General features: G+C 34.3%; 1 protein-coding gene across 6 annotated transcripts in view; it reads right to left on the bottom strand.

Moving 5' to 3' along the window:
- The window catches only part of erbin (erbb2 interacting protein), a 158,783-nt gene that overhangs the window by 61,827 nt on the left and 76,463 nt on the right, over positions 1 to 20,493 (bottom strand). For all 6 annotated transcript variants that reach the window (XR_012385941.1, NM_001193543.1, XM_005155576.6 and 3 more), the window contains 5 exon segments: positions 18,956 to 19,019; positions 18,658 to 18,732; positions 10,819 to 10,963; positions 5,960 to 6,032; positions 206 to 335 (listed from right to left, as the gene is read on the bottom strand). Coding sequence is in view for 5 of the 6 variants with exons in the window: in NM_001193543.1 (NP_001180472.1) it covers positions 206 to 335; positions 5,960 to 6,032; positions 10,819 to 10,963; positions 18,658 to 18,732; positions 18,956 to 19,019 (487 nt within the window). In the remaining variant the exon portion in view is untranslated.

The raw sequence follows: 20,493 nt of genomic DNA, 5'->3' as shown, positions 1-20,493 counted from the left end.
GTTTAATTTATGGGTGAACTTTCCACTTAAGTCCCATCCTGCACTAGCTTTAACTCAATGTTCTGATTTATTTATTCATCTTCTTCATCTTAGTCCCTTATTTATAAGGGGTCGCGACAGCGGAATGAACTGCAAACTCAAAATCCTGTTTCACTTATTTTATAGAAGTTAATTTCTTTAAAATAGATGACTTGCAAGATCTGACCTCTGGAGGCATCTGAGCGAGCAGGTTGTGGTCGGCAGCAAATGTCCGCAGATTTACACACTGGCCGATGGAGGAAGGCAGAGCCTCGATCTCATTAAAGCTGCAGTCCAGCTCATCCAGATGCGAGAGTCTACAGATAAAAAAAGTTGTCACATATGAAATAGTCATCTTTTCTGCTAGAAGGCAGATACATCAAAACATAATGACCTTGGTTCTTTGTTCTTTAAAAGTCTTATGTTAAAAAAGAAAAAGAAAAGAAAAGTCTGACGTAAAACACTGCTTTATTTTTATCACAACTATCTTGCAGGTGTGCTGAATAAATCACAACAACAATGAAAAGACCAAAGCTGAATGAGCGGATTTTTAAATGTGATTTACATTTCTGTATAACTGGTTTTAGCTGTGAAGCAAAAGCGCAACTGTATTTTTAGAAAGCTTATATTTTAAAAATATTGATGACAGTAAACCGGTGAATTTCTTTGCTCATCACATTATCACGTGTTTGGTTAGTATATAGAGAGGAACTGGTCTTTTGTAATTGTTTGAAGGTATCTGACAAACAGTTTAATAAAAATACGCCTTTTGTTGATCTTTGGAAGAGGTTAATTGTGGACAAGCTCAGAAAGTTTTAGACTATGTACATACCAGCTGTAGTTGCGGACTAAGATTCGTTGTGAAAGCAAAAAATTAACTGTATGTGGTCACAAAACTGTGTAGGTTGTTCTAGAATAAAACCCCTATATAAATTGTTAACTGACACTGCCACAATGATGCCAAATAAGCTGCATAATTCAGGTGTGTATATGTGTGTCTGTGAGAAAGGCAGAGCAAGAGACAATCAATCGTTTCTGGATCATTACATGCAAATGATCATAACTTGATGTCTTAATATAAATCATTTTTATAAAATGAGCAATCATTCACGTTTTTTCACTTATCTAAAATGACCTAAATGGCCATTTCACATTCTGAAAACAACAACAACAGCAATCATTTAAATAAAAAAAACAAAAACAATGCTTTCTACTGTAAATTAGAACATAAAACCTTTAAAAAAAATGTGCAAAAAATAAATAAAAAGCAAATAAATAAACAAGGTAAACACAAAACAAAAGTAAAAACACAACACCACACAAAACAACACTACAATGTAACAATGAAATAACAAAACAATTAAATGCGAAATAAAAAAGCAAAACAAAACAGGCAAAAAAAGCCAAGTAAAACAGCCCCAAAAGCACAACAAAACAATAACAACAAAAAACAACTCACAACATCGCACCAAACACTATAGTACAACTGAACAACAAAATAACAAAACAATTAAATGTAAAATAAAAAAGCAAAACAAAATGCGCAAAAAAAGCTAAATAAAAAAACAAGATCAAAATACAAAAACCACAACAAAATGACGAACAACAAAAACAAGACAACACCACATAAAACAGAACACTTCACGTAACAACAAAATAACAAGACAATTGAATACAAAATAAAAAAAACTAACACAAAACTTGCAAAAAGCGAAACAAATACAAACAAAAAGCACAACAAAACAACAAACAGAAGAAAACAAAACCCAAAACCATACAAAACAACACCACACAAAACGGAACAAAATAACAATAGAAACGCTAAATAAAAAGCAAAACAAATGTAAAATAAAGAACAAAAAAAGCCCAACGAAACAACAAACAAGAAAAAACAAAACACAACAACACACAAAACAGCACCACAACATAACAATGAAATAACAAAACAATTGGAAGCAAAATAAAAAACAAAACAAAATGTGCAAAAAACATGAAAAAGCAAAACAAACTGTGCAAAAAACATAAAAAACCAAAGCAAAATAATAGAAACATGACAACGTAATTATAAAACAATTAAATCAAGAGCAAATGAAATGTGAAGAAGCAAAGCAAAACAAAATTAAAAAACAACAAAAAAGCACAACAAAACAACAAACAAGAGAAAACAAAACAAGGCCACACAAAACAACTTATTACACATAGCAACAAAACAACAAAACAATTGGAAGCAAAATAAAAACAATAAAAGGTGCAAAAAAATAAATAAATAAAAATAACAGACAAAAAAACAAGACAACAAAATAACAAAATAATTAAATGCAAAACAAAAAAGCCAAACAAAATGTGCAAAAAGCTAAACAAATGAGGCAAAAAAACAAAAAGCACAACAGAACAACAAACAATACAAAGTAAAACACCACACAAGAGAACAAAGGAGTAACAAAATAACAAAACAATTAAATGCAAAACAAAAAAGCAAAATGAAATGTGCATAAGTGAAACAAACAAACAAACAAAACATACAATAACAAAATGCTAAGGCAGATCAAAAAAAGCAAAATGCAAGACCATTTAATGAAATGAACAATGGCCTACTTTGAATTTTTTTTTCTGCTTTCTGAACCCCCCCCCAAAAATATATGAACAGAAGTTTAGCTCGCCCTACTTTTGCCTAAACAATATAAAATACAAAATTTCAGATATACAGTACAGTGGAGAAGCACATCGACATCAGTATTATGGGAAAAGACACTGAGACTAATGAAAACCCAATCCTGCTTAATCAGTGTGCTTTACAATCATGCCTGGGATTAAAACAGAATCCTTGCAATCACATATTCATAATCCCTCTTGGCATATTTTCTTAACCCCAGACTAGCAAATCTAATCTGACATACGGGATAAACGGCATGTTTGGAAACAAACCCGAAATAAAAGGTGGCGAGAATGAGGTACAGCGCTGTACAGTACAGTTTTGATTTTTAGTCAGTCTGTTTTTCTCAAAAACACCGAGTAACGCAATCGCTCTTTGCAAGACCATTTGGACACGCATTCCCTTGTTCACAGAGCCATTACAAAGCCCTCTATCATACTCATAAAAAAAGGGTTTTGGTCTTGTTCTTGCTCAAAGCTATCATATCTTTTGTTACATAATGCACATTTGTTATACATACTACTGGTCAAAGGTTTGGAGATTAGTGGGATTAGAAGTTTATTTTTTGTTTTTGAAGAAGTCTCTCCTCAGAAAGCTGTTTATTTGATCTTAAACAATGAAAGGTCATATTGTGAAATATAATACAGATATAAAATACTGGTTTAATATGATCTTCCTATGTTTTACAATGCAATTTATCCTGGTATTCAACGCTGAATTTACTTAAGTCTTCAGTGTCACATGATCTTTTAGAAATGATTACGATTGCTGGTCAGTTATGACAATTGGGATTTGTATAATGCTGTTATTATTATTAGCATTTATTATGTATATTAATATTTGTTTTAACAAAAACAAGTTTATATTTGTCCACCTGGTGGGTTTGGGAGACGTTTGCATCATCTTATGTGGCAATAAAAAGTGTGTTTGGATAGAACTCAGTTTTTTGACCACACTTTGTTATTATTTATTTATTCGTTAGCTGGAAATTAGAACCGAATTGATAATTAGTTTTAAAACAAATCTTTGCTTTTAAACAAAATTCAGAAATGAAATATGTAGGCTGATGGATGTTTTCAGTGGAGTGACTGTTTTATTCCCCCACAAAAGTAAAGGAGTAAAGAGTAAAAGGGTCAGAATGGAGGAGGCTCATTCTTTATTCTCGAGCAGATGGTCTGTTTAACTGTTTTCCTGGTTATTATTGGTGCTCAATCATTTAGTTAATTATTTAAATAATTTAAAATATTTTTTTAAATAAATTGTTCAATGAATAATGAACAATTTAATCATTTATAATGAATCTTTTATTGTCAAAGTTCCCTGCTCCAGAGTTTGGTGGAAACTGTGAAACGTTTTACTTTTTTGGATTCTTTGATGGAAAACAAGTCTAAAAAACAGGATTTATTTGAAGTAAAATCTTTTTTTTGGCAATAAAAATGACTGTAACACTTTCCAATACGGGACACATAGTTTGTGTATTTATTAAAGCGTTTATTCATTTTTTTTTAATGTTATTTAATGAAAATACAGTTCATTGTAAGTAACTCATGTTAACAAGCACCGCGCTGAATTTTAATATTGCATTAGTAAATGCTGTACAACATTATCTACAGTACAAGTCTACCCAAATGTCTTTAGTTTTAAAAAAATCCACCTCTCATTGATAAGTAAAAATAAACAATTTTAATAGTAATTTTTAAGGTTTCTGCAGGTTTCCTGCATTATCAAGTGAAATTTAAGACTTTAAAACATTTAAGACCATTATACATTCAATTTCAGACATACTGTTGAAGTCATAATTATTATACCCCTTTCAATTTTATCTTTTTGAAATATTTAACAAATGATGTTTAACAGAGCAAGTAATTTTCCACAGTATTTCCAATAATGTTTTTTTCTTGTAGAGAAAGTCTTATTTGTTTTATTTTGGCTAGAAAAAAAGAAGATTAAATTTTTTTTCTTCAAATTTTTAGGTCAATATTATTAGCCCCCTCAAGCAGCATTTATTTTTGATTATCAACAGAACAAACTATCGTTATACAATGATTTGCCTTTTTACCCTAACTTGCCTAACAATTAACTTTAAGCTGAATACCTATGTCTTTAAAAATATCTAGTAACATATTATGTGCTGTCATCATGGTAAAAATAAAATAAATCAATTATTAGAAATTAGTTATTGAAACTATTATGTTTAGAAATGTGTTGAAAAATCTTCCCATTAAACAGAAATCTGGGGAGAAAATTATACAGGGGGGCTAATAACTCTGAATTCGACTGTATACAAGAGTAAATACTAAGGTTAAAATGATTTTTGCTTGTACCTTTAAAAACAACATTCATATTTTGTTACTTCTTAGCTACAGATTTTGAAATATTGTGTCAAAAAAGTAAACTCTAGTTGTATACGTACACTTATTTGAACATTCAAAAACTAATAAAATTAACAAGTTTTGTAAACTATAATAAAGTAAATGTCTGCACAACAGTCTGTCCAAGGTCAGTGTCATCACATGGCCTATTAATGCACAAAGAACTTTAAGAACATGCTATTGTAAGGTATATAATTAAAACCATATTGGCAAATAGTGTTAATAATTAAAATTGACATGGATTGAGTTTTATTGAGATGGATTGTTGGGGAATGTATTGGTGTTGACTTGATTAAGCAGCTTTATATGTGGATTAGAAATTTAAGACTTACAGATAACCTAAAATGTAGTTTAAGACATTTTAAGACTTTAAAGATTTTATCTTTTTTTTTTTTTTTTTACTTTTATCTATTTTCTGAGCATTACAGAATCATTTTATTATACTTCAGAAGAATGATACTTCTGAAATAAATCTTGGAGTAATCACGCTCAAAATTAAACCAGAGGGGTAAATTACTTTAATAAAATATTATCAGTAAAATATTATTTTCAATTGCTATAATAATTCACAATTTTAAAGGCTGTTACTGCTTTTGATGACAAAATGTAGACAGGGAGATGTCATGATGCAGAGGTGTATGAGTGGTATTCCTCTGCAGTTCATTAGCATGTATTGAATCGTGACCTGGATTACAATGCATGTTATAATAAGTTGTAGTTTGTCAATACGCTCAGCTATCGTGTAGTATTTGCAGCATATTTCAGAGCATTTAGATCCTTTCATGCAGATTTCTCCTCATAATCAGCACAGAAAACATGAAACGGTTATGCAAATGCACTGTGACTGCAGTCATGTGTTAAAGAGAACTGGGTCATGGTTTAAGTGCAGCTCATTAGCTTGCTGTGTAAAACTTACCCGCCTATGGTGTCAGGCAGGTACATGAGCTGGTTATCATCCACCTTCAGAGTGCTTAGTTTTTTCAGGGAGCCTGTGGAGACAGACAAACAGTCAGAGTTTGTGTTGTAAATGCCAATTCATACATGCAGACAGAAACTGGCCATTCCATATCCACTTCATTCTGGACAATGAGACCATCAATCTTGCCCCATCTTGAAGAAAGAATTTATTAAAGCAAATTGATTCAGAGGCCAAGCTGACTTGCAGATTCAGCAGTCTCCACAAATAAGGTACAAACAGTGCCTGAAACATTTTTCAGTTGGTGAAGGGTCTAGTGGCTTATCTGTCTGAAAATGAGGACTATCAACCTTAGAAGAATAATGAATAATGCTAATTAAATAGACTTTATTTTAATCTATTTAATTTTAATATTACATAATGCATTAAAAGTTGTTCTTTTTATTTATTATTAATATATCTTGTCTTATGTTGCTTAGGTACATTTTTGAATCATGCCAAAAAATACATTGCATGAGTCAAAATTATTTTTTTTGTTTAAAAGATTATTTAAATATTAAGCAATTATGTTGCATGGAGTTATTTTGAAATCTTTTGACTGTAAATATATCAAAATATTTTGTTTTGTAATATGCATTGCTTAAAACATAATTAGGACTTTTTTAACTTTAAAGCCAATTTTCCAAATAATTGGATTTGTTGAACCCCTAGATTTTCAAATAGCTGCATCTTGGCCAAATATTTTAATGGAAAGTGTATTTATTCAGCTTTTAGATGATGTATGGATCCAAATCTGTTATTTAAAATATTAACCCTTATGAATGGTTTTGTGGTCCAGGGTCCCATTTTACATATTTTTTATTTTGTAATGGTCTCACATTTTCATTCAAGTTTCTAAAATAAAAACAAAAAAATAAACTAAATAAACAAATATAAAAAAATGTAAGTCTAAAAACAAGTTTAAAAATAAAATTCAAATTACAAAAAATAAACTAAATAAATACTAAATAAATTAAAATAAATAAAATAGATACAAACACATATAATAATGAAATAAATAAATAAATAAATAATCTGAGTTATTCCACCAAACATCAGTAGTCTAAAAACAAGTCTGAAAACGTGCCATTTGCCATTTTAATGGCATAAATCAAATGTTTTTTGCAAAAAATAAAAAACAAAGATCCAGCACATAAATATGAATTGTAAATTAGACAATATAATAATGTTTTAACTGCTGTAAACAATAAAGGATGTCAAAACTTCACCAAAAACATGAAGTCTCATAAATCACCATTGTACAACAATGCTCAGGTCTTGGTAAATTGAAGAACACATCAAAAACAAACACATTCATGGAACAGCAGTTTAGCAGAGTGACTGAAACATGGCTTCTTTTTCATTCGCATCAAGCATCTCTGTGGCTTGGAAAATCTCTCTGTGCAGGGCCGAGCTGGAGGTATTATTTCACAGTGAGCCACAGGGGCGGCCTGACTTGGCCATTTCCCCATGCCTGCTCATTAACGGCTGCCTGACTGGGTCATTCATTAGGTAATGAGATTGTATTACTGCTCTACCCATAATCCTCCTGTTCACTTACACATCTAACCTGTTCATTTGTTACGAAGCAGATTAGGGTTGAGGCTGTTAGAGGACATGCGTCACGTTCGCAGGACTTGCACTTGTTTTGTTATATGGCTAAATTCTGGTTATTACGACTAAAGTCTGGTAAGTCTTAAACTGTTTGGTCGTTTTCTCCAGCCTCCTCTGCAATTCAGAAGAGACGTGGTCCTGCCCAACTGAGTTTGGATTCTCTCTAGTTTTTTTCCCTTCACTTTCGTCAATAGGTGAAGTTTGTTCCTCACCACTGTCATCACTTGCTTGCTTGCTTGATTTGGGACTTGTAGAGCTGCGCATCAATTGATTTGCTCTTCAGTGTTTGAACTTTCAGCAGATAAATTTAAACCACACTAAGCTAAACTGAATTTAGCTCTGATAACTGGACTGACACCGTTTCAATTTACTAGAACTTCTATGTTAAGCTGCTTTGACACAATTTACATTGTAGAAGCTCAGTAGAATTCAAGATTCATTTAATTTGAAAAAATAGAATATTGATTTTTACTTTTTTGTTTATTTAACAAGTAATTCTAAAGAGATTCAACAAAAAAAAACATGATGCAGGATTTTTTTAAAAATCAAAAACATTTGTACACTTTTAGGATAGAATATTGTTGATAGACAACTAACATAATTTAAAGGAAAACATTTAGACAAAATAAACACAAAAAAAAATGTAGATTTCAATATTTGCGAAGTGACAGGTTCATTGAAATTCAGTGAAAATCACATAGACACACTCATTCCAAAGGTGTCAATACATATCATTTTCAGAGCATTTTTACTTTTCACATAATGGTGTTTAAATTAAATTTCTATTTAGATTTTTTTTTTTTTAAATTTCCAAATATTTTTAAAACAATAAAAACATCGTAGCATTCCAAACCTTTACATTTTTCAAATTCCTCATTAAAGGTGCGGTAGGTGATTGTCTTCAGAAACGTTTTTTTGTTGTGCTGGTTGAAAGTCTATTAACATTCCAATAGTACAGATTAAAGCAAATCATCCAAATGTATTTATATCTATTTTTATATTCTGAGTAAGGCATAAGACAAAAAAAAGTTCATCCAATAAAAATTTGTTGGGCCGATAATTCCCAAAGCCCAAACTGTCTGTTAACAAATGTAGATTAGTACATCTGCGCACCCATTCGCACGTGCATGCGTGGGCGTGTCCTCCTGCACATGAGAGAGTCACAGCGGGGAAAAAAACAAATGCTGAAACAAAACCTTTTCAAATTCTGAATCTGTTTTGGAGTTACTTTTGCATGCTGGAGGAAGGACGACACCATGGCTGAAGTATTTTTTTAGAGAGGTAATGTTAAGTTTTAAAACTATTTTAATCACGCAAAGCTGAGGTAGACTGTGTTGTTTTACGACTGGGCTATATGCACAGAAGTGTTAATAAGCCACTGAAATCTTCCGGCGAAAGATTGATATGATTATTTTCATTAGGTCCTTCTACAGCATCTCTAATGTAGATTTTTATTTAGTTTAACAATAAAACATCAGTAAATAATGCTATTCTGCCTAACCTGCTTTATTGAGATAAAGTTTTATTAAAATTAAACATTTCAAAAAGCATCAAGGTTACCCGTTTTTTCAGATTTAATATTATACTTTTGTGTCTCCAGAATGTGCCTATAAAGTTTCAGCTCAAAACACCCATCAGATTATTATTATAACTTTTATAAGATTCTGTTTTATACATCTTTGCACTTAGTGGCGGTTTTGCTGTACTGCACCTTTAAGGCTTGTCCTCCCCGCCCACTGTTTCTACGTGCCTTTCTGCGTGCCTTAATCTCCTCCCTCAGCTGCATCAGACAGACATAAAGGAAGCAGATCTCACATAGCGTTTGTGAGAAATACTACAGTAAGAACTTTACCAATGAGTATTTGATGTATTTGTTGTGTTAAGTTGCAACGATGAGTCACACACAATGTTGTTACAAAGTTCACGCGCGCACACACACACAGACACACACATATGCAGTGGAGACACGCACATACACACACACAGACAGAACGCGCGTTTAGCTTTACACTCTTTTTGCACGCAAATGTGACATGATACAGGGTCATCTCTGCTGCTGTATGGATATCTGTTATGCTAACGTTCGAACGTATAAACGTGCAAATGTATATACCTGATTCAACGTCCACAAACCGGAATTGAAGCATCTTCTTTTATAATTGTTCTGACACACGGCTGTGCTGATGAAGTAAAGCTGAAGTAAATTGCTGTAATTCATTACACACATGCACTGTTTCAAAACATTTTAAACTTGTAAAACTCACTCTTCTTAATCACATTTGATGATGATTGATGATCCTAACGAACTGAACAGACCTTTTATTCCCGGTTGCTTTGCGCATGTCCTGTCTTGTTGATATGATCGTACATGTGACTACCGGGAGATGTTAATACGTGCAGTCAATCAATTCGGTGGGCGGGGGGACCGCACTCCTACGTCAAGTTGCGGTCGGTCTAAAAAGCGATCCAATTGGTCCACCGCTTTTATGTTGTTAAATTGAAAATAAAAAAGAACTGGGTGTGTTTATATCACCCCAATTTGACGCTCTATACACTATACCTACACATATGTCTGTCCAAACAGCTTGATTAGTTTTCACCATAGGTGCCCTTTAAAAGTTTTATAGTCACATTTGTTCATTTTTGAACAATGACAACCTGCGACTCGCTCCGTTTATTGTTTACCATGCTACTCAAAATATTTGGTCTGAAAAAGCATGCAAGTATGGCTTAGTAATAAGTGTACTGCACTTCGCTGACCAAGCACTAGAGTGAAACAAGCAATCTTTTCATGCATGAAATATTGCACATTATGACAAGTTCTGCTTGCTACACAAGTGAAAACAAGCCAGACATAATACAGTTTTTCGTTCAGAATTGCAGCATTATAAAGTACTATACAGTTTTCTAACTGGGAAATGACATGATCTAGTCGGTTGTCTACTGTTGTCTTTAATGTGCCCGTTCGTCATTTCAGGAGGCGTGGCTTCAGATGGCAGGGAAGGGATTGTGTTTATTTTCCAAATAAATTATGCTAACGGATAGCATTTAGGCAGATCACCTATTGCACCTTTAAATTAAAAGATATTTAGTGTTTTAGTTGAAAAAAGTATAGTTTTGACTACCCAGTTGGTCTCAGGAAGTTGTGTACTGAATGTATGAGAGTTAAAAAAATTATTTTAGGCAGTTTTAATGCATTTTTTTACCTATAGATCCCGGAAGCTGCGTCAGTGCATTGTTGGACAGCAGCAGATCCTGCAGGTTTTCACAGCCTGATATCTGCTCCTCCACCATCTCCACATTGTTTTTGGACACGTCCAGATAGGAAAGCTGCTTCAGCGCCCCAATCATCTGCACATAAACACACACACACACACACACACACACCGCTCAACACTTTTCAACAGCTTCTGAGAAAAGTTTGCTTAGTGTAAAATCTCCATTTCAATCAGATACTGCAGGTGAAGATGGAGTTACTGTACACCCTTGAGGCCAGTGCCTGACATTGGATTTTAGAAACTAGATGGTTCCTGTGAAGGAAAAAAAAAATGCTAGAAGCAGCAAGGAAGATGATTTGAAGAGTTGGAGGAATACAGTTGAGAAAGAGGTCAAGATGGATGACTGAGCCCAAGCGTGAACTGGCTCAATCCATTACTCAAGCTGGAGGGCAGAGCGCAGGCCTGTCCTCCTGTTTCCAAACACACTGCTGCCTTTTGTATCTCGTTTCCAGGAACACGAGTCTAACACAAGGTTAATATAATTACCTGAAACAAAAACGGCAATCTAAACCATAACTTAAGAAAAATGCCTTTCAATATAAAGCTTGACCAAATTGATCATAAAACATTAACAGTAAAGGGATAATCAGTAATTACTAGAGTACTTTTTTAAAGTCTTAATGGTCTTGCTTTCAACTGGTATTAAGATGCGTTTGCAATTGCTCAGCCAAGAGGTTTTACTGTTTCTACTTGGTATTAAAATTTCATATTTCTTGTGACAAAATGCTTTTTTTTTTTCACTTTTATTTCTTGTGACCAAATACTATTATGTCTTGATTTCTTTTTCATTACTTTATAACCTGTTTGATCACATTTTAATCTTTGTTGTTGTTATTGCTTTCTTATATGAAGCACTTTAAATTACCATTATCTATGAAATAATCCTTGAAAGAACAAAACCATTTTACATCATTTACAAGTAAGCGATTGAAAGGATGTAGTGGGCAAATACGATTTCAATTGTAATCCATTTGTTTTCGTACAACAGATTTAAGTATGAACACTTAATGTGGAGCACTTTTTCAAAAAATTTCCCACAATGATGTAGATCCGTGAGTAGGAGAAGAGTATGTGGACTATTGTGAGTTTTTGAACTAGGGCTGGGTAATTAATCCAAACAGAATTGCAAACGCAATTGAGCAAAGCTACTATTGCCATGAACATCTTGACAGTGAAGCACGGTTGTGTGATCTGTAATACCCCATTTACAAGGGGTGTCAGCATCAACACTTTGCACAACTGCATTGTGGATCTGCTGAAGCCCCGTGTGAATCGGGCGTAAAAAAATCTCCAAAAGGCCAAAGGGTGCACGCATTACACTACATTGGTATTTGCACTATCAAAGAAATACCATGACTTCTAAAAGCAAACAAGCTGTAACATGTTACGCATTACTGCATTTGTATTTACTGTATGCGTAAATCCATTTCGGATTGAAAAAATTGCTTGAATGAATTTTGAAAAAGCGCATTAAGAAAATGTATGCGTATAACTGAGTGGGATAAACTTTTTATTCAATAAGAAAAAATTATGCATATCTGTGCTCTGCGTCTCATCAGTGTTGTAAAAAAAAGTAACTAGCTACAGTTAATAGTTATATCATTTAAAAAGTAACTCAATACTTTATTGATTACTTACACCGAAAAGTAATGTATTAGTGTTAAAAGTAATTTCAGTTACTTTTTCAAACAACATTTTTAATGCTGTCATTAATGCCCTTATAACGTCACTTCTGTGTTTAATGGAGAAAACACTGTTGATCAACCTCACAGTTTTAATGAATTTACATTCCCACAACTAAAACACAAGAGAGACTTAAACAAAGTATTTATAAACACTAATTTATTTAAGTCAGACCAGCAGGACAACAAAAAAATTAAATATCACAAGGTGTGATAAGTGTGTGCTTATTTATTTGAAACAACAAACAGTAGTATTAGTAATAGTAATTAATAATAGTAATGTTAATATTCTCTCTTTCGCTTGACTTGGTCTACCTCGCACTCATTGAGTCTTTCTCACGAGCATCCAGTCTTTCTCATGCATTCGGTCTATGCTTTCGCTTGACTTTTGTCCGGTCTGGCACCTCATACACCAATCCCACAATGCGTAGCCGCTGTAAGCAGGAAGATGTAGGCTAGACTGAGGCAAGAATTAATAAACCTTCCATGTAACGAACAAAAGCATCATATTGTAAAGATAACAAGTTAATATATTTGAAAAGTAATGCGTTACAGTATTAGTTAATGTCAAAAGTAATGCCGTTACAGTAACGCATTAGTAAACGTTATTGCCCTATACTGCGACTCATGTGTCCAAAAGCCACCCCGCATTTATTGCATGTCAGCATTGTAAAGTCTTTTACTAAATAAGAAAAAAGACTCGAGCAGCTTCTCCTGTCATACCAAACGCTGTTTTTTCTTTTTGATATTTGGAAACATTTTATCAGGATTTGGCGATTTTGTTCTATTTGGCTCATTGGGTTAAAAGGTTGCTTTATTTTCAAATGTTTCATGCTGCGTTCACACCAGACGCGGAAGAAGCATCAAGCGCGAGTGATTTAAATTTTAAGTCTATGCAAAGACGTGAACGGACTTTCTGCGATGTGATACGCACATATGAGGCGGCACGAATAAGGCGATTCGATCGAATGAGTTGAGCGTTTTGCCTGACTGACGCACTTAACGTGTGAATCGTTCGAGTTGGAAAATTTAAACTTCAGCGGACATTCGTGGCGCTTTAACCAATCAGAAGCTTGCTATTGTAGGTGCGTGATTATGATGTAGCTCCTGTTGTTGGTGCCCCAGGGGAAAATCCTCCTGCTGACAATGACAACAGTTCATCAAGCTGGGCTTGGCTCAGTCAGAAGCATTGCTGAAAGCTTCCATCATCCAGGTTAGGTTTCTGGAGGAGTTGATGAACTCACAGAGCTGGGTGCACCCCTGAAAGGATCTAGTGGGCTCAGACACAGCTCCAAATGAATCAACGCCGTTTTTCAGCCTTCATAAAAAGCACATAAACACATATTCTCTCTATAAATTCCATCTTAACCATTTGCTAAGGTCACCGGGCAGAAAGAAGCCCTGCTCATGACACAAATCCGCGTCTATTGAAGTGAATTTGATGCGTGAATGAAGAGGATATGATGTGTGAATTAAGCGAATTTGACACGTGAATGAAGCAAGTAAACTTAAAATGTTTACACATTTATTTACCCGCGAATAGCACGATTTGTCCGCGCGAGCAGTGTCTGGTGTGAACACAGCATTACAGTTTTGCGCATTCATTAAATTTGCATCTTTGGATGGAATACAGCTAATGTCACTAAGTATCAGTGTTCAGGCACTGTTTTGTCACGGGTACAATCTTAAAAGTATCAATTTGGCAACAGTATTGTAAAAATCCCAACTGACATCCAATCCAGACATTAAGCATTTTAGCCCTTTAGCTGTGAAGCTTCACAAATGTGCCATCAACTGTTGTCAATTATGACACGCTATATGAAATTAAACAATTGATTCTTCCATCCCGACACCCTAATCTCCACAACACCCCACATTAAACACACTGTGCCAAAACTAGAGAGCCATTCGAGAGCGATGACATGAAAACCACAAACAGTCTCTCTTCATCTGATGTTTACTGCGAGAGAGAATGATTTGCACACTAGAATCTTGAACTTCAGATGCACTTGGACGGCGACCAATCAGAAGTGGTCTGCATAGCCTGCAATCAGCGCCTGCGTGCAACTTTGTGTCGCTGCTGCAGTTGATTAATCAGCGCTCTCTCGCGGGTGCAGCGTAAGAAGCTTAATCAAAAGCACTAATAACCAGAGCGAAACTGAATTCTGCATAAAGAGAAGCATATGGCCGATCGGCTCTGCGAATGTCGTCATTAAGCTTGTCTCTCGGGTCAGAGAGGGAAAGAGGTCAGGATATCTGGGTTGTTTGGAGGTCAGTTTTTACCAGACTCTGTACTGAAAACTCCTGATCTGAATTCTAAGAGCTCCACAATTACCGTCAGTTTGCTCTCAGCGGCAAGCTAATGCCTTAATTACGACCCATTTAAAAGAAGCTGGCAGTCTGAAGAGAAGCTTGAGGATCCTGAAGGAATGCTAAGGAAGTGATTTTTTTTCACTGGATGCCTGCTTGTCTTGTCTCTATTCAATGCACCTGCGACACACAGCAGTTGCTAGGTAGAAACCCCCCCTGTGAGTTTCATTCATGCAACATCAGCAGAAAACTTTTCTTATATAAAAGCTTTCAGACTCAAATGTGACAAATTATGCAAGGATACTTGAAAATAAAAAACTAGGTATATCTGTTTTGTTTAGAGTCTCATTTTAAAATCGAATTCAACAAATTACATAGAAATTATTCTTGGTGAAATATAAAAAAGGGTATATAAGGATATTATTCACACATTAAAATGTGTCCTGTTTGGTTAGATTTTTAGCTCAGCCAAAAAAATGACTCCATTATTTCGGTTATATAATTCTTTTAGCAAGGTTTACATAAGAACCTCCTAAAAATAAACTTGGTTTAACAATGGTTTATATATTAAGTCAACTAAAACTTATTATGATCGATTATTCATTCATATATTTTAATGAGAATAAGTCAGAATCAGTCTTTGTGTTCAACTTCAAATAAATATCTTTAAAATATTAAAGTGGACACTTTAATTGCATTTAACATGCTCTTTATGAATATAAAATCACTTCTGTAAATTAAATGCAACACAGATACCAAAGTGGGACATCTCGTCTGATGGTTTGCACAGATGTATATATTTTCATGAAGAGTTTTATTAACTTGAATGCAACAACATGCCAGATAATTGTATTAAAAATAAAAAAAACAATATACAGATTACAAAATAACACACAATGTTTCATGAATAGTGTAGCTTGATAACCAAAATAACAAATTAATAATAATAATAATAAAAATAGTTCCTTACACTGATATAGCGCTTTTCTAGACACTCAAAGCGATTTATACATTGGGGGAATCTCCTCATCTACCACCAGTGTGCAGCGTCCAATTGGATGACGCGACGGCAGCCATAATGCACCAGACTGCACACCACACACTGGCTGATTGGTGGAGAGGAGACAGAGTGATGAAGCCAATTATGATATGGGGATGGTTAGGAGGCCATGATGGACAGAGGCCAGTGGGCAAATTTGGCCAGAATACCAGGGTTAAACCGCTACTTTTTTTGAAGGACATTCTAGGATTTGGAACGACCTCGGTTTAACGTCTCATCCAAAACACTGTGCTCACTGAGCAGGATAGAGTCCCCTTCACTATACTGGGGCGATAGAACCCACCAAGGAAAACAGGTTGAGCACCCCCTGCTGGCCTCACTAACACCACTTCCGGCAGCAACCTAGCTTTCCCATGTGGTCTACCAACCCAAAAGGGTGAACAATTGGAAATAAATTCATAACTCAATTCAGTAAACGCTATTTTTACATAACCTGTAGCAATCCATTAAATATTATTACAAAACAAGTAATAATGTTTTACTGTAAATTTTGGCAAATAACAGTAATATCTAATGTTACATTTACGATTACTTCAATTTAATGGTTAGTTTAGCAATTGAACAGCAATTAGCATAGTTTTGCATCTTTATGTAATATAAAAAAAACACTACTGCACATAGTGGACTGCACTTTAACCAATCCAATTCTTACTTAAACCAATATTCCCTTCAATAACTTTCCACCATCAACCAAACTATGTGTATACCTTTTTGATTGTGTACTTGTCTATCTGTGCGCATTTATGGTCTTTTCATGTATTTATTGTCTTTTACATATTACTGTAAAACATTGCTAATTGTATATTGTTTTGTTTTTTGGAGTATGTTGTATTTCACACAGTTGTTGTATTTTGCATTGTCTGGAGCCAGCACCTAAGCTTTTCACTTAACATAGTACATGTGCTGCTGCTGATGTGACAATAAAAGTGATTTAATTTAAATTTAATGGCATCCTCTTGTTAAGTCTAGTCACGCGAAGCGGCTTCCGGGTGCAATCGCTTTATCAAACTGTACGGGGAGACTCAACAAATGATAATAATAAACTTTTACAAAGCGCTGTAATGTTGCGTTCACACCAGACGCAGAAGAAGGGTCAAGCAGGAGTGATTTACATGTTGTCAATGCAAAGGCGCGAAAAGACATTCTACAGCACAATACCAGGTGAATCTTTCGATTTTTTTCTCTCGAACAAATCCAAACTTCAGCAGACATTCGTGCCACGTTAACCAATCAGGAGCTTTTTCTTGTAGGGGTGTGATTATGATGTACAGTAGCCCCTGTTGTCGGTGTCTTGGGGGGAAAATCCTCCTGCCGACACCGGACAACAGTTGATCAAACTAAGCTCAGTTTAGTTCAGTTTGAAGTACCGCTGAAAGCTTCCACCATCCAGGGTAAGTTTCTGGATGAGTTTATAAACTCACAGAGCTGGGTGCACCTCTGAAAGGATCCAGTGGATTAAGACACGGCTCTAAAGGAATTGACGCTGTTTTTCAGCCTTCATACAGCACATAAACAGTTACTTTCTCAATAAAATCCATGTTAGCCATATAGCAATGAAGCTAGAGTCACCAGGCAGACAGAAGACCTGCCTATGATGGGATTCCGCGTCGATTGTGAAGCGGATTTGGCGCACAAATGAACGAAGCAAGTAAACTCAAAATGTTCATGCCTCTATTTACACGCGAATAGTGAGATTTATCCACGCGTGTCGCGTCTGGTGTGAACACAGCATAATACTTTCAAAATTCACAAACACAACATATGCACAGAATTATACAACATAAGTCAGAATTATTAGCCCTCCTGAATTATTAGCTCTGTTTATTTTTTTCCCCCCAATTTCTGTTTAATGGAGGGAAGATTCTTTCAACACATTTCTAAACATAATAGTTTTAATAACTCATTTCTAATAACTGATTTATTTTAATCTTTGCCATGATGACAGTAAATAATTTAACTTAATATTTTTAAGATACTTCTATAAAGCTTAAAGTGACATTTAAAGGCTTAACTAGGTTAATTAGGTTAACTGGACAGGTTAGGGTAATTAGGCAAGTTATTGTTTAACGATGGTTTGTTCTGTAGACTACCGAAAAAAGATTTATAATAAAGGGGCTTATAATTTTGTCCTTAAAATGGTTTTTAAAAATGTATAACTGCCTTTATTCTAGCCGAAATATAACAACAAGAGTTTCTCCAGAAGAAAAAATATTATCAGACATACTGTGAAGATTATCTTGCTCTGTTAAACATCATTTGGGAAACATTTAAATAGGAGAAAAAATTCATAGGGGGGCTTATAATTCTAATTTCAACTGTAAATCCATGCCTAACATCTGTTGGCCAGAAAGTTTTTTTTATAAATTATTAAAATAATGGTGTTTGTGATGCAGTCTAGAGAATGTTGTGTACGCCATGATTTTATATACAATTTAGTTTAATGTGTGATATGACTAAAAAGTTGTTATAAATGAATATTTTCTCAATTCAAATTGTAGCAGCATGGACCCCAAAACAGTATTCCAAATGTCACAACTTAACAAGCAGATAACGAACATTAGGCAGTTTAGCCTTAAAACTGTATTTGTTTGGTGCTGTATTCATTTCATTATTGTCATTATTATGTTTTTGCAAAATGTAAATGTACAATCTGTCATGCTTTTTTTATTTTATTTTTTTTTTAAGGAAAAAAGAATTAGCCATCATTTCACTTACCCCTGGTACAAACGTCAGCTTATTCCCATCCATCCACAGCTCTCTGATTCCTGTAAGCTGCTCCAATACTTCAGGCTGGAGAGGAGAAAAGATGTGAAAAATTCAATTTCTCACTCTTCCAATGAATACCATTAGAGAAGCAAATGCATATTAGGTGCGGTCTAACAAAGCGAGACTCAATGAGTGCATCTGCAATCACCGTCAATACATCTGACACCTGGCGGCACCGAGAGCAGGAAGGTGAATGCAGACTGCAGTAATGCATGCGACACCTGAAAGACAGGCAGGTGCTACTCACCACTTCAGTGAACTCATTACTGCCCAGATCCAGACGCTCCAGCTGCGTGAGCTTATGCATGCTCCTAAACACACACACACACACACACACAGTATTACTAACATTATTAACTAGGGATTAAGCACATTTAAGCTTTGCATATAAACATATGAGCGAGTATTTTGGTATTGCAGCAGTGGGTGAGCTGCAGATTCAGGGCATAAAGACAAATGTCAGGCTGGATTGTCGAATCTATAGCTGTAATTTTAAAGTCCGCGCACAATGGCTTCCCTGGGAAATAAACGGTAGACAAAGACATTTACTGAACAGGTAGTTACAGCTAATACACTTTTCACAGCCAGTTTTAGGACACTGATAGACTTCATTCCCCCAGTTTCAAATAAAAGTCAGGGCCAATATAAACTGTATTACAGCAACACACACACACGCACGCACGCACGCACGCACGCATACACGAATGCACGCACGCACACATTTTCTCTACTGTAACTTTAAAACCATTTCTAAGTCTTTTTTTATGTTACACATTATGAAATGGTTCTTAAGTTTCAGATATGTTTTGCTCAATATTTTTCAACACATTGTCGAGTGGTAAAAAATGTTCAAGGACACTTTATCATAATTATTATAATGATTAAGAATATGCATGCTACATTTCACATTTTAGATACCATTGATTGCCATTAATTGTTTTATTTAACTTTTTTCTTCCATTTAATTGTTTTTTTTATGGTTTAATTAAATGTTAGCAATAAAAAAAATGTGTTATGGTAAACATGTTATATTGAACGTGTTTAAACTACAATATTTAAATTTAAAAATCATAAAATCAGTTAAAAAAAATCCACAAAATACAGTATATTACATTACAAACGATTACATTTTATTGATTTATTTAAATAAAATACTCTTCAGGGAATGCTTAAACAACTGAATAAAAACCATTATTATTAAATGCTATTTTTATTTAAGATTTTTACAATAATATGGCCATATAAAAATTATGTTTTCATAATTTCCATTTTTTTTGGATTTGTGATTCAATACAGATTACCAATGTTGATCGTTATTACTTTGATATGAAGGCAGGGTTTCTGCAGGTTTCACCAAGTCAAATTTAAGACTTTAAAGACTTTTTAAAGACCATTAAGTATGAAATTTTAGGACCAGGGGGGCCAAATCGGAGCACTCACTTTGGTTCCCTGGGCTCCTCATTGGTTGGGGAAATTCCAAATTGAATCAAAACAAATAATTACAATTGGCTTAAGATTGGCAATGAAAATTCAGGACATTGCAACCTGCAGAAAAAAAGCTAGAAAATTTCAGACTTAAATAGAATTAAATGTTAAGGATTTTTTAATGGCAGAGCAGAAAAAAAAATTGTGCTCGCCCCATCAAGTCAAGCAGACCACACGCAATTTTTTTTCAACCAAAAAAATAAGCTTTTTTGCTTTTTAGCAATTTTATGTAAAGAATTTTACTGTTGCCCTTCCAGCTGCAACTAATTTCTGGAAAACATCCATACACACTCATTCACC

The sequence above is a fragment of the Danio rerio genome, chromosome 10 (assembly GCF_049306965.1).
Source record: "Danio rerio strain Tuebingen ecotype United States chromosome 10, GRCz12tu, whole genome shotgun sequence".
Taxonomy (NCBI): domain Eukaryota; kingdom Metazoa; phylum Chordata; class Actinopteri; order Cypriniformes; family Danionidae; genus Danio; species Danio rerio.
Note: the sequence above shows the minus strand (reverse complement) of the source record. Positions and strands in the feature narration are given on the sequence as shown.